A 15112-nucleotide genomic window follows, 5' to 3' on the forward strand; every position below is an offset into this window, starting at 1 on the left:
TACAGATAATTCCAATGGAGGATTTTTGTGGTGTGGCATACGTAACGACTCTGCTGATTCTCTTGACGGCTTTTGTTTTGCTCAGGAAAGAACGGAGACCTTCTTCCAACTACCGAAGAGGCCGAGGAACTTGAGCGGGCCTTGCAGGCTGTCACTTCTCTTGAGTGCCTGAGTACCATTGGGGTACTTACCCAGTCAGATGGTGTGCCAGTCCAGGAGCTGTCAGAGAGAGGAATAGGGGTGTTCTCCACAGGTACTGGAGCTTCAGGAATTCAGTCCTTGAGCCGAGAAGTAAACACAGACCTAGGGGAGCTACTGAATGGGCGCATAGTACATGATAATTTTTCTAGTCTAGAGCTGGATGAGAACCTGCTCCGTTCTGCTACCTTGTCTAACCCACCTACACCCCTGGCAGGGCAGATCCAAGGGCAGTTCTCTGCCCCAGCCAACGTCGGCCTTACTTCTGCCACTCTGATCAGCCAGAGTGCACTTGGGGAGAGAGCCTTCCCAGGACAGTTTCATGGACTACATGATGGCAGCCATGCCTCCCAGAGGCCACATCCTGCCCAGCTGCTGAGCAAGGCAGATGACCTAATCACCTCACGACAGCAATACAGCAGTGATCATTCACACTCCTCGCCCCATGGAAGCCATTATGATAGTGAGCACGTGCCGTCTCCCTACAGTGACCATATCACCTCTCCCCACACAACATCTTACTCTGGTGATAATATGGCAGCTACCTTTTCAGCAGAGATGCCCATCATGGCGCAGCACTTGCTCCCAACCCAACTCGAGGTGCCACTTGGAGGAGTCGTGAACCCCAGAACTCACTGGGGCAATCTCCCTGTCAACCTTGGAGATCCCTCTCCATTTAGCAACCTTCTTGGCGCAGATGGACATCTTCTTTCCACTTCCCTATCCACGCCACCCACCACTTCGAACTCAGAGACCACACAGCCTGCCTTCGCCACCGTGACCCCCAGCAGCTCCAGCGTGCTTCCGGGGTTACCGCAGACCAGCTTCAGTGGCATGGGGCCTTCTGCTGAACTCATGGCCTCCACCTCTCCCAAGCAGCAACTCCCTCAGTTCAGCGCAGCCTTCGGCCACCAGCTGAGTTCTCACAGTGGCATTCCTAAGGACCTGCAGCCCAGCCACAGCTCTATAGCCCCTCCTACAGGCTTCACGGTAACAGGTGCCACAGCTACAAGTACCAATAATGCATCTTCTCCCTTTACCTCCCCTAACTGAGCGTGTCTGTGTGTTTGCAGGCAGGTGGGGAACCTGGTGTTTTCTATCTTTGTTTCCTGTTGATCATCCCTTTCCCCTTTTCCTAAAGAAGATTTTAAAAATAACAGATGGGGACTAGAGGGGAACTCCTTTTTCCAGTTAAACAAGTAACCCTGCAGTGGACCTCGCTTCAGTGTTCACATGTGCTCCTTTGCACTGGTGCTCATTCCCTCCCGGCGGGTTCACTCTTACCCCAGTGGTTTCCTTAGTGGCTCAGCACAGTGACTGGATAGAATTGATTTTTAGCAGCAAGTCCTAGAAGTGGAAGATACCTCAGATTACCAGTGCCCTTTACTATTTCCTAGTATTCAGATCAATGCTTTCCATTCTATTACCAGGTCTTTACAGAGGTGGTTCTAGATAGAATGGTCCTGTTCATCGAGTTCCTGTGTAAGAGACAGCAAATGGTGTGTAGGGACAGATCAAGGCTCTGACTTAGCACCAACTGCTAAACACCGCACGAGGCCAGGATTCCATTCCTAATTGTGATCATGTTCAGTTAAAAAGAAAAACGTTATTAGTCTTTTGACCGCCTGTGTGTGTGTGTGTATGTGCGCCCATGTGTGTGTTTTTGTGCAGGGCAGGAAGCAGCTGTCCCATTGTTGTTCTTTTTCTTTCTTTCTTTCTGTTTTTTTTTTTTTCTTTCCTAACAAGTAGAATAAGGCTCTTACTTCTCCTTTCCCACGTCTCACAACCCTAATAAGGTTGGTCATCCTTTCCCACCAAATTAACGAAGTTTCCCAAATAGAGAGGGTGGTGGTCTGGTGATGTGAATTGTACAACCCTCTTCCGCTAAGTTATCCAAGAACACGAGAAGCTGAATTCATGTCAGGGCCGTGGGGATGTCACAAAAAGCATGGAGTGACTGCAGGGTTGCTGAGATTCTGAGGTCTGGTGGTTATTTTGCCTTTTTAGACAGGTGTTTGTTTCTCCATCCTCTCTCATGGAATACATTCACGAGATGTAATTAAAGACCATATTTTGATGTGAAAAGCAGGCTAGGTCAGATACGTTTGGAAAGATGGAGTCTCCGAACTCCTTGGTCCATCTTTTACTTTTGAATTTTTCATGTTTACAGTAGTGATTCTTTGGTAAGAGTTGTAAAATGTTGAAGACACTTGTAGAATCAATGTACCAGTTGTGAAGTGACGTGTAAAATCTGAAGGATACACATTTTAAAGTTTCTTTCAAAGCAGAATATGGAAATTAGACCTAAATTTTACCTACCCTGTTGGTACTTTTAAAACAATTTAAGTACATAGATTTAAGTTGCAGAAATTGTTTTCAAGTACCGAGATTTTTGGGTTGAAAATTATATTGGGTAGTTTAGTAAGTTGGTGACTATGGAAATGAATAAGTGAGGTTTCTTTTTACCTGCCTTCTCCCCTGCCCCCTTCCCAAGGGTAGAACTAGATTTTAAAGTCATCTGTACTCTTCTGCTTTTGCTGAGAAGTTTCACCATCCCCTGAGATACCATTGGCTATTTATACCTGAGTCTAGTCTAATTTACATATATATATTTTAAAAGATGAGTAGAGAGAACATATCTATTAATGATGTGATATAATAATTCATTGGTCAGGGAATATTTGATCTGAATTCCTTTTCAATAGGTAAAGATTTGGATGTATTTTCCTACTTCCTATATGCATTCTCTTTATGCCATGCTAATTCTAACCAGTTCCCTTCTTTTGAAAGCTTTTCTTTCTCTGCTTTTTAAAGGAATGATGGTGATCAGCAGGCATTATGCAGATGCCATGCGCCTGAGGTTATGGAGGGGAAATGTCCCATGACTGTATGAAATCATTATACGCCCTATTTTGTATTTATTGAAGTTTCTTTTTGTGGGCCAAAAATATGTTTGTAATATATTTAGTTTTTTTTTAATCATGATAATTGGAAGATTTATTTTTTAATAGCTTTGCCTTTTTTGCAGATTGAGAAATTTCTAAATTATAAATTATGTCACAAAGCAAAATTATATTTGGTATCACCATAAATTTCTATTCTGAACGGTGAGAGCAGATAATTTGAATATTTCTCACCTGTGAACCTATGTTAGTAAGCTTTTTTATTTTAATGTACTGTAATGAAATGATGATGAGTAGTTACCTCTGCTCAGAAGTGTCATTTAGTTTGCTCCAGTCGTTTCGCCTCCCATTCTAATCCTCGCCGGATAACTGTCCATTCCCAGCAATTTGGTCTAGTCTCCATCGTGTACTAATCCAAGGTTGTACCAGAGCAGGACACTATCTTATCGGCCCCCTTCTTTGACAGCAAAGGGAAAGTCATGGGGAGTCGGTTTGAACTTTTCTGGCTATTTGTCCCTCGTGGTAGCTGCTTAAAATTCTTCAGTTATCAAAACTGAGTTTGCAGTAAGTTGCACATTTTATTGTTCGCAATTTTCTGTTTTGTGTGCATTTAAAAGCCCTTTCCTGCTTTCTAATAAGGAGGCACGAAATGATCAGGAATGTTGCCAGTTACAGCTTCACACCAAAAACTTTTGAGTAAATTCATTTTTGTTTAGACGCCCACAGTGATAGCTGAAGAAAGGGCACCCGTAGAAAGTATCAGTGTAGGTTTGAGGAATTAGCAAAAAACAAATTTGTCCTCTCATTTCATCTACTGCAAAACAAATATCCAAGCTTGCAATTTGCTTTGCCCTTGCGGTTTCTTGCGAGTCCCTTTTTGGAAGACAGAAGAACATCTGTGAACCCAGAGACACCTGTTATGTTTTTCTTTTAGCTGATACAGAGCAATTCTCGTCTATCAGTAGTAGGTTTGCTGTTGATGTGTAGAGGAAGGAATGAATTGTCTTTTCCTCCAGAAACAGGAAAATTAGTGTCTTTTAAATAGCACTTACACTATACTATAATAAGGCAATACTGGAATCAAAAACAGATTGTATGTAAGGTCCTAATTAGGTGGAAGCTAGCTTTTTATTCTAGGGTGAAACTCATCAGAAATAGTGGCAGAGAAGGGTCACTCTATTTCTGCAGTTCTTTGGGACCATTTATAAAGGCCAGTTAGATTGTTAATGTGATTTAATTTACAGAGTTGCTGCAGTTAATGGATACATGCTGTGCTCTGAGAATCTGAAGTCCATTCTAACGAATGATACTCACTGGCTGTGATCTATAGCATCCGAAGAAAAGATGTGTTTTCTCTCCTTTACTCTCTCTACATAATTGTTAATATTATTTTAATTAAAGTACTTAAGACATTGTTTTTTTCTCTGTAAAAATGGCTTAGTAATTTGCACATCTGCGTAGGTTATGTAGCTAGTAACAATTCACAATAGTAAATAGCAATTACACTTAACCCACCAAATGACAGACTATGCAATGGAAAAATTTTGTAATTATCGTCACAAAGCTTATATGGTGAAGGATTTTTTTTTCCCCCCCTCTAGTAACCTACCACGTGAGATAGAACTGCTTTATAAGTGACTTCCTGAGCAATTTCATGCTGGCAGACGGTGCGGTGTGTCTAGTGTCCCTCCATGAAAAGATTATAATTTCATAAGAAGCAAATAGTAGGTATGGAGATAAAGTTGGAAGATGTGTTTCTTTGTTTCTTTTCCTTAAGATTGTAGTTACTGTCTTGAGTGGTGTCAGGCTAAAGAAAGCTAATACTTTATCTTTGCCAAATAATTATTTATAAGATTTATTTCTTCAATAAGCCCATTTATTTCTTCGATAAGCCCAATGTCTCAACTGCGAGCTAAGCCTCCTCACTTTCTGTGACTAACACTAAAAGCTATTCCTTATCAGAGCTCGTTCTCAGGCCACCATCGCAACCCAGAGGCAAAGACAGTGCTTTGATTTGGAAGGAAATGGTGTCTGTGACACGTGCCCGATCTGTAAGCTTTCTTCTTAGGTGAAAGAATTTCTGTTTCTATTGACCAATATACCATTCAGTTTTTTGTGTTTTAAGTAGGCTCCACACCCAACATGGGGCGTGAACTCACAACCCTGAGAACACAAGTCGCATATTCTACCGACTGAGCCAACCAAGCACACCCCCTTCCAATCAGTTCGTTGTAACTTGCGCCCTTAGGTTTGTCGTCCTTCCTGCCCCCTTGCGAGGGGTTCTCGGGCTGGATCAGCAGTGTTTGTATGAGGCGGTCGCCCTTTCTCCGAGTTAGTTCAGTAGGTTGTTGTGGACTGGTATTGCAAAAAGATGAAGATATTGATAACACTAATTATATAATCAGTTTTGACTGCATTTGAAAAATTTTTTTTAGGTAGCTAGTTTTCAGGTTCTTCAACCTCTTTCTTTTTAGCCTTTTAACATTCTACTAAGTTGTGTTTTTAATCTGTTTTATGTGGAGTAATCTGATCCAGTGGTCTTCTAAATGGTCAACAGAACTCGGCAGTTGAATGAGGCAGTTTAAAGGATTCCTTAAAAGAAAATGTAGTCATACTGAACAGTCTTCATCTGTATCTTTTAAACCATCACTAACACCTACATCACTCCAAGGATTTTTTTTCCCAATGAGAAATACATTTCTTGGGGGTGAAGTATACATGTGATAGAACATAGATTTTTTTTTTCCCCCCTCTCGCAAAACATTGAAAATATGGAATCTTCACTGGCATTCTATAGAAAGGTAAAACAGTTTAATGGCTTCTTAATATCTTGAGCCTTATAAGCGTTCCAATATCATACTCTGGAGGGAACAAGAATCCATGTTTAGTAGATTAAAGTGACATTTTAAATGCTATCTTTCAAAAAATTTGACATAAAATACCAGTGAAGAACATATTTGGGTATCTGTTAAGCATTTCCCCCTGACTAGTGAGTTAGGAAAGAAAACCTAAAACACAAGTGCATAATTCTGTCTCCTAGTCGCCAGTGTCATTAATGCAAAAATTGCGGGGCCGACTTAGCCTCATTTCTCAATAGCAAAAATTCTCGTTCCTTTCACCTCTGATTTCTGTCAGCTTTCCCCTCCCTGCACTGTGATCAACAGAGCCAATAAAGGACACGTGGCATTTCGGAGAGAGAGCAAATTTGGTGTGACTTTCTTGACCATAAACTAGGTTCCCAAGTCTTGGGAATGTCTGACTACTTTGAGTGGCGGAGTTTTTTGGTGATCTAAAGTTGAGTCTGAAAAAGAATGTTGCAAGAGAAAAGCTTTCTAACTCTTGGTAAGCTCTGTAGGGCAGCCCAGCTTTCCTCCCCTCTTCCCTCCTGCCTGCCTGCCTCCGCCTGCCCCCAGTTCTCAAGTATGCACACGTACGGCCTGATCTGTCCTGATCGTGGCCTGAGAGAACTAGAAGCCGCCTCTTGCACTTGTTCGTTTGTTCTTACTTGTGTGTTTAAGCTGGGGACCACTGAACTAAGCTCTAGATGCACCCAAAGTTCCCCTTGGAAAAAATGTCAGGATGCAGTGCGGAAGGTTCCAGTGCAGCTAAACGCCACACCATTGCTTTTGCTCGGGGACTAGACTGATTTGCCCTGAAAGGACTCCACCCTGCCTGGTTCGGGCCCAGGGGGCTCCAGCAGATTAGCCTGCAAGTGACAGGAAATCTGGTGCTTGGAACATTGTCTTCATCTGCTCAGAAGGGTTGGAATCAGTTCCTCGGCACAGTGATCGTTCTTTTCGCTGTACAGTGTTGAGTATGTCTCAGGGATTCCTTGTGGAAATTAGGGCAGTTTTTAAAATAAGAAAATAGTTTTAAAAGAAACTAAAGGTGACTCACCATTGAAGAGAGCGCAAGAAAGAGAAAACATTTGGTTTCATAGCCCGCCGTGTCTTGCGTAGGACTCTTCCTTTTCTCCTTCAGGCTCTCCTCCGCTTCAGCAAACAGTCCTTTCCCACCACGCACAGCTTTAAAAGTTTTATTTAAAAAGTTTCCTTCCCCGATGAGCTTTCAGAATACTTATTGTAGATTTTAAGAGAAAAGGTATATTAATTTATACTATTAACATCACCTCATAAATTATAAGTTTTATACTAAAGCTGTATTGAGTGTAATGAATTATGTTGCCTATGTGTTTTAATAGCTTAAAAAATTATATATGAGCTTTTTTTTTTTTTTTTTTTTTTTTTTTGACAAAACAAACTAGTGAAGCACCTTTTTACACTGGATCTCTGCCGTGTCAAGGTGTATAGCTATCCTTTGCTACCTTGCAGATATATAAAATAAAAGGATATCCTGGGGCCTCAAAACGTAGAACACCTTTAGACCATTTATTACTGCTCATAGAACTGTTGGGCGTCGTGTTTCTTTAGTAACTGATCTGTGGTTTACACTTCAGATGGCTAGAAGCTTAGTTACAGGGTAAATAGAAATACATAGATCAAGCAAAGCTCCCAACTACTGTAGCTGGAATTTGTAAACTGAAGTTTTTAAGACCTCCTTTATTTCCTATGGATTTATTCTTTAATTTACAGTTTATTCTGTAAGTTGGGAAGTAAAATAGAGAAAATAATAAATCTAGATGTTCTCAGTGTCTTATTCAGGAACTTTTTATCCCTCCTCACTAAGGAATTCCCACTGTGACTTAAAAATAGAATTAAATTACTCGTGTGCATGTCTCTGTCTGTGTTTTTACACACATGCAAAAATATACATTGGGGGGGGCACGTGTGTGGGAGAGGTGAATGTGTGCTTAGGTGAAAATAGAGGAAGGTAACAGAATGTATTGTAGAAATATGACTATTTAGAGGGGGCTATCAGAGTTATTTTCTCATTGTCTCTGTAGTATAAATACACCAAATTCTTCATTATGCTATCTTACGTTAAAAGGCTATCTCTGATATCATGTGCATTTTCTTTTAACTTTTGATTAACTTATATATTACGCTATGTTTTTAAAATGACGTGAGAAACAGCAGGTTCTAAGACCAGCCTCTCACCTTTGAGCATAAAAATTAGAGAGAGAGAGAGAGAGAGAGAGAGAGAGAGAGAGATGCAAACCCAGACGTGAGCTGTGTTTATCTACTGGGGTGATGGGACCAGATCCGTTGAACCTTTTTTTATGTTAATAATAGATCTCTTCATATTCTGAGTTAGAAAATCTTGAACATCTTTTCTTGGTAAAGTTAAGGAAAGTATAGGCTCTTTTTAAAGAATGCCATTTTTTGAAGGGACTGCTTTGTTGAAAGAGTTGGTGGGATCATTTCACCATGCATATTTCAAAGCTGGGATGATTTTAGTTATCTCCAAAAATCAAATTTTTTTTTTTTTTTTTTTTTACTCATTTGTGCTCTTATGAAGTGAGTGTGCCCCCGGCCCCCGTATTTTGGTTACAGGAAAAATTATGCTACCCTTGACTTTTACCTGATTCATAGGGAACTTAAAAAAGATACATTCCTATAGTTTGAGTTTTGTCATTTTGCTATACATTAATTACTGGAGTATCTGATGGTCTCAGATAGCCCAAACTAGAGTTGTTATTAAGTGCTCCAATCACATTTATATTTAATATTAAAAAAAAATCATGTACTTTGAAATATGTCAAAACAACCCCTGATACTACACCTGAATTTGTAGTTCTCTTTGAAGCCTCATTCATCTTAGGTGTAGTCAAGGCCTAGGAGAGCTTTACATGTCGTTCCTTTTATAGTTGTATTTCTGCATCTCCCAGTTTCATTCACTCTTGCTTTATGGATTTAAAAAAAAAAAAATCTGCATATTTCTTGTACATATGCATGCAAATGAAAGAAGGGGGTTGGTTTCGGTGCCACTCCTCCCTTCAGTTACTGGTTAATGGGATTTGCTAGAATAAATTCCCCCTGATTGAAGGGTGAAAATAGACCCTTTTGTGTATATCTGTACAGAGATGTGTATATGGGATGTGGTGGCACTTTGCTGAATGTGAACTTGCCTTGTTAATGGAAAGATTGAAAAGTATTATGTTTATTTATACATTTGTATAAATCTATATATACACGTATGTATATGTGTGTGTATAGATAAAGCTATATACATATATTTCCCTAAATGTGTGTGTGTAATAGATAAACAGCCTTTGTGAAGCAAGATTATCCGTCCCTGGAAAACTCTGGGTTATTCTGTAAGCAAGAGGAGGTGACAGTCTAGAGTACATTATCAGTGCATCCTAAGACGAAAGTCCTTTGGATGATAGTCTTGTTCATGGTTATTATAAGTGAATTCCTGCTAGAACTATTCTTACTTTCCAGTTCCACTATTCTTCACCTTCATGCCTTCTCCTATCCAAGTACTAACCAGGCCCGACCCTGCTTAGCTTCCGAGATCAGACGAGATCGGGCGCATTCAGGGTGGTATGGCCGTAGACTTTCACTGCCTTCTAAATCAGTCTCTCATCACACTTCATTCGGTACTTCCCCCCCCTCCCCCCCGCCCCCTTTATTATGGCCTTTCTAGCCAGAAGCATTTGGCTTAAGCATATTTCATTAACTCCTCAGTTGTTTCTTTTAAAAATCTTAAGCTCTTAAATTTTCCAGAAGATGTAAGTTTTGGTAATAGTTTCTAGAGTAGTTTTGAGGATTGGGCATTCGTCTTTGTCTCAAAAACGAGCAAACCAACAGTCAAACAAAACGCATTTGAAAGTTTTACCTAGATAATTTTGGGACATTTTACTCACATTGGCAAAGAACATAATTATGATTTTATTAATTGATAACAGTGTTAGGTTTATTTTCTCATTTACCGTCATCAATTTGTCACTTAAAAATTTGGTTTACTTTGTGTTTTAGCCACAAATTTGCCATTTTCATTTTTCATGGAAAGCGTACAAAGTCACGCATATGCCTCTTGAATTCTCTAACTCCTTTTACTCATGACGAAACTGCTTTAATGAATTCTTACGTAATGAGTTTTGCTGTATTTCCTCTTGACTTTTTTTCACGTTGGTGACATTCTGTTTTAACTTTGCTGCAGCTCTCTACAACACTTGCATCCCTATATATTGTGCCTTTAAAGCTCTTATGCACACACAGACAAAAGTGTATATATACATGTTGGAGCATGTGTACATATACTTTCGTATATACTCACACAGTATGTCTCATATATTGTGGGAGTGGATATATAGATATTCAAAGGCAATGAAATGTTGCTTTCCAGATATATATGTATATAAATAGTGTTGATATACTGTATATACACATGTATATGTATGAGTTTTAAATGGCAATCTTTTACATTTAGCAAAATGCTGCCCCTACTGGAATATTGTCACTGCAGTGGCAGTTGTATGTAATGATTTAAAATACATTATCGAAAATTATTTAAAAGAACATTTAAAAGTCTCATCTAAAGACATCCACACATTATTTATTTATCTTCCTTTTCCTTTTTATTGTTACTTTTTTTTTTTTTTTTTAACTGAAAGGGAGACTGTCGTTTTTTAAAATGCCATCTGTCCCATAGGAGAAAGAGAGAGAGCGCTGGAGATTCACTTGAGGAACCTTGTGCATTTTTCCTCTCTCTGAAATGGAGATGTACCACAAACCAGCCTGTTTATTTCAGTTATAAAGCAATCCTAACATTTCCATTAGTGTATGTCATCCACCATCTTCTGGACCAACTTAATTCACCAGTCTGCCTCTTCCTTTCATTAATAAGTAATGATCACTGAGATCATTTTGCCTGGGGGGGAAGTTAACTAACTCTCTAGCTGCAGGGAATATCACCTAATTGTTATTCTGCCTTGTTCAAAATTCAACTTCGAGGGAAGGCAGCGCTCCTGAAGCTGTCTTGAGCATGTTTTGCATTTATTTACTTAAAAGGTCTTCCCAGACATTTTTTTCTTTTTAAAAGAGCTCCAAGTCTGCATGCACTTGCCATAGATTTCTTATTCCCCACAACTTCAGGTGTTTTCATTAGTATATCAATTTGACACGCCGAATGACAGACTATTAAGGAAAAAAACGTTGAATATTTTATTTTGTGATGAGTTGGCAGCAGATTACATTTCAAGACCTCACAGAGAGAGGAACATAAACATAGATGGACAATCCTCCATTGTAAGACGTTACAAAAAACGCAAAAACAAAAAACAGTGGATTGAGAGTTCCCCTGAACACTAAAACAGAGAGGTTGGGGTTTGAGGGATTTCATGGAATAGTTTAGCTGGAACTTGATATCAGAAGCAGCCTTTAACAGAAAGCCTCTTGGCAATTGTAGGGTACTAACTGGAGTCCTGAGGTGTGAATTGAAACCAAGTTGCAGTGGGAAATCAGAGGTGAGGTGGTAACATCTTTGAATCCAGTAAGTGACAGGTTGCACAGTTGTAAAATCTCTTCTTACCAAGTAACTGCACGGTAGCAAGGACTAGCGGTTCTCAAAGCCCTTCTTTTTCAGTGTTCTCATTCACCTTGGCACACAAGTATGTTTAACAGGCCATACATTAAAACTATTTACAAAAAAAAAAAAAAAAAAAGCTGCTTAAAGGGAACTTACAAACTGAGAATCTTCTCTCTATTTGCATGAATAGTGGCTAGAAGCTTAGTTATATGCACAAAAGCTAAGGGGCCACTCGTTTCTGCACAGACTATAGGAGCAAGATGAGGAGGTTGGCAGGTTTGGGTAAGAGCCCCACCCCCCCACCCCCATCCCCCTGCTGCCCAGTTCTAACGGAAAAGCGTATCTATGGCATTGAGTATGGTATTGCTGGGGGGGGTGGGGTGGGAACCACATTTTGGGAGGCGATGGGCTTTTGGTTTGTAATTTCCCTTTAAACATGAAGAGATGGCTCACATTTTCCATATATATCTCAATGAATGTACTGTATTACTGTTTTAAAAATTTGATGAAATAATAATGGATTGGTCTCCTTTTGTTATCTGGTCCTTGTTTAATTTGTTTAAGGGTTTTTGTATACAAAAGTTTACATTTTTATGTATATTTTTCTTGTGTAAAAACTGATGTAATATGTGTATAAAACACTGTATGTATTATCTGTATATAGTGTGACAAAATGATTTTTCTTTCTTTCTTTTGGATGTATTAATAAATCTTGCTGTGAAGTAGCCTTGTTTTGGGTATAATTTCCTTTGCCTGGATATACATAGAAGCTGCAAATCCAGGGCACACGTATTCCCCCCATTGTTATTTAAGTAGAGTAATTATTTTAATGTATTTTATCAAGAACTCCAGGGAGATGTACTCATGGTTCTTTATGGTTAGACCAACAACGATTAATATTTGTAGTAGCTATAGATCCGTTAAAGCCTAAGTGAGTTTAACGTGGTATCTGACCTTGAAATGCAACCAGAAGTTGCATTTCTATTTCATTTAATCAGAAGCCCCTTCTCTCTTCATTTTCATAGCTTCACAAGTATAAGAAGAACTTCATGCTGTATAACCAAAAGTTTAAAAAAAAAAAAAAAAACTTGAAGAAACATTCTTTTATTTTTTTTAATATGCGGATTGGAACTTTTCATTTCCTGTGCTGTCTTGTTGCCAAAGGATTTTGTGGTACACATAGAGGCTAGGATAAAAATCATAAAGAGAAATTAGGAAACGAATCACATATTCCTTTTCTTAGAGATTTACGATTTTTCACTTCTGTGGGACATTTAGACTGGTTTTCCTTCTTCCTTAACCCAGGCATGCTTAAGATACATCTAAAATTGTACTTTGCTTCTCCTAAAGAAGGTGACATTTTGAGACCAGAAGTGCAGATGCCCACAGTACGAGTAAATTGGCCCGCGGTAACAACGTCATCCATCCCGGGCTCCACTTTTGAAATTGACAAGGTATGAAGAATAATGCTTGAAATTGATCTGTCCATTTCTTCTGTTATATGATAGTTGATTTTAAACTCTTGTTCATGGGGCGCCTGGGTGGTTCAGTCAGTTAAGCGTCCGACTCTTGATTTCGGCCCAGGTCATGATCTCCTGGTTTGTGGTTTGACCCCCTTCATCAGCTCTGCGCTGACAGAGTGGAGCCTGCTCAGGATTCTCTCTCCCTCTCTCTCTCTGCCCCTCTCCCGCTTATGCTTACTCTCTCTCTCTCAAAATAAATGTGTAAAGCAATTATTAAATTCTTTTGTTTATTTCTATTAAGGATGCTCCTTTTCGGAATATCTGCACAAATCACAAGCTTTTGAGATTGTCCTGGCTCAGTTCTTGATTTGATTTTTAAAAACTAGCTGCCTTAAGGAGACAAGATTATTAGTGAAATGTTTTCAGATGAGGCCACATCTTTAAAAGCGTGATGCTAGGAGCCTGTGGATCACCAAGTAAAAGCAAGAATTAAAGTTTAGAAGAGAATCTATTTTTTTTAACTCTTCATTGACGTATCTTCACTTCCTTGCTCTTTCCTCTGTTCTATTAATAATATTTTTTTTAAGCGCCACACCCAACGTGGGAGTTGAACTTATGACCCCGAGATCAAGAGTTGCATGCTCTACTGACTGAGCCAACCAGGTGCCTCATTAACAATAATTTTTTTTAATGTTTATTTATTTATTTATTTTGAGAGAGAGGGAAGGAGAGAGAGCATGGGGGGAGGGTAGACAGAGGGGGAGAGAGAGAGAATCTCAAGCAGGCCCCATGCTGCCAGCTCGGGGCTCGATGTGGGGCTCAATCTCATGAACTATGAGATCATGACCTGAGCCTAAATCAAGAGTCAGAGGCTTAACCATGTGAGCCATCCAAGCACCCCTCCCCACTTTTTTAAATGTTTGTTTATTTATTTTTGAGAGAGAGAGGGGGAGGGAGAGTGCAAGCAGGGGAGGGGCAGAGAGATGGAGACAGTGAATCCCAAGCAGGCTCCAAGCTGTCAGCTCAGGGCCTGACCGGGAGGGGAGGGGAGGGGAGGGGCGGGGGGAGCTCCAACTCAGGGACCATGAGATCCAGACCTGAGTGAACATTGAGAGTCGGACGCTTAGCTCATTGAGCCACCCAGGTGCCCCACCAATAATTCTTGGAGGAAAAAAAAGCCTATATTATTTAAAAGCCTGCTTACTTGCATTTGTTTGTACCTTTCTACAGTGTGTGGATCTGAACGTTAAGGTGGTATAATTTTGTTCCTTTCACATAACTGGCTTTCTGGAAAACTGTTTAAGTGACATGTGACTATAGTGCATTATTTTTCCTACTTGAAGTCCCTGTGATGGAGGGATGTCTGCTGCTTAGTGTTCAGCTTTCCGTCAAGCCCGTGGTGGTATGTTATTGCCGTTTCTTTTCCCTCATCTTTCCAATCTTCTTTCAGGCCTTCCACTCATTTTCTTAGTCACCGATTTATATTTTTGAGCACTTTGTGTTAGAGACAGTTGCGACACTTACAAAATGAACCGCGCCTGGATTCTACACCCAAAGACTGTGCCACGTGGTGGAGGAGAGATGCGTAAGAACTACACAAGCAAGGTAGAGATTGCCAAGTGCTGAGAAGAGCAGTAAAGCTCTTTGTAAGTTCATGTCAGAAAGATATGGTTTCCAACCAAAGGAGAGAAAAGTTGGTAGAGGACCGTGCGTGTGAACTGGCGGTGGGCAGTATTTGGACATTGAGAAATAGAGAAAGTGTCCCAGATGGAGGGAGCAGCATAAGCAGTTGAACTTGACAGGTGTGGAAGGCAGAAAGGAGAGGGGTGAGGAATAGAGTGGAGAAGCCAACGGTGATTGCATAGTGAGCATGGAAGGTGGAACAGGCAGGGGCACAGGAGGGGCGGTCAGATGTGATTCGGGAAGTCTCCTGGCAGAGAGGAGAGTGAAGCAGAGGCTCTGCGATGGTTAGGCTACTTAATGAAGTAGAAACCGGTCGTGGCAGTAAAAATGTAAAGGAGGGAGGAGTTCAAAGACTTGACGCCTGACTGATTAGATGGTGGGGCAAGGGAGGAGGTGGAATCAAAAGAGGCTCCACCCGGGCTTCTGGAAGAG

General features: G+C 40.3%; 1 protein-coding gene across 6 annotated transcripts in view; it reads left to right on the forward strand.

Annotated features, from left to right (window-relative positions):
• Positions 1 to 11670, forward strand: part of INO80D (INO80 complex subunit D) — a 72003-nt gene extending 60333 nt beyond the window's left edge. For all 6 annotated transcript variants that reach the window (XM_060623157.3, XM_060623161.3, XM_060623156.3 and 3 more), the window contains one exon: positions 86 to 11670. In XM_060623157.3, the coding sequence (XP_060479140.1) occupies positions 86 to 1251 (1166 nt within the window). In that variant the 3' untranslated portion in view covers positions 1252 to 11670. The remainder of the gene's footprint in view (positions 1 to 85) is intronic.
• Positions 11671 to 15112: the final 3442 nt, after the last annotated feature.

Source organism: Panthera onca, chromosome C1 (assembly GCF_046562875.1).
Source record: "Panthera onca isolate mPanOnc1 chromosome C1, mPanOnc1 haplotype 2, whole genome shotgun sequence".
Taxonomy (NCBI): Eukaryota; Metazoa; Chordata; class Mammalia; order Carnivora; family Felidae; genus Panthera; species Panthera onca.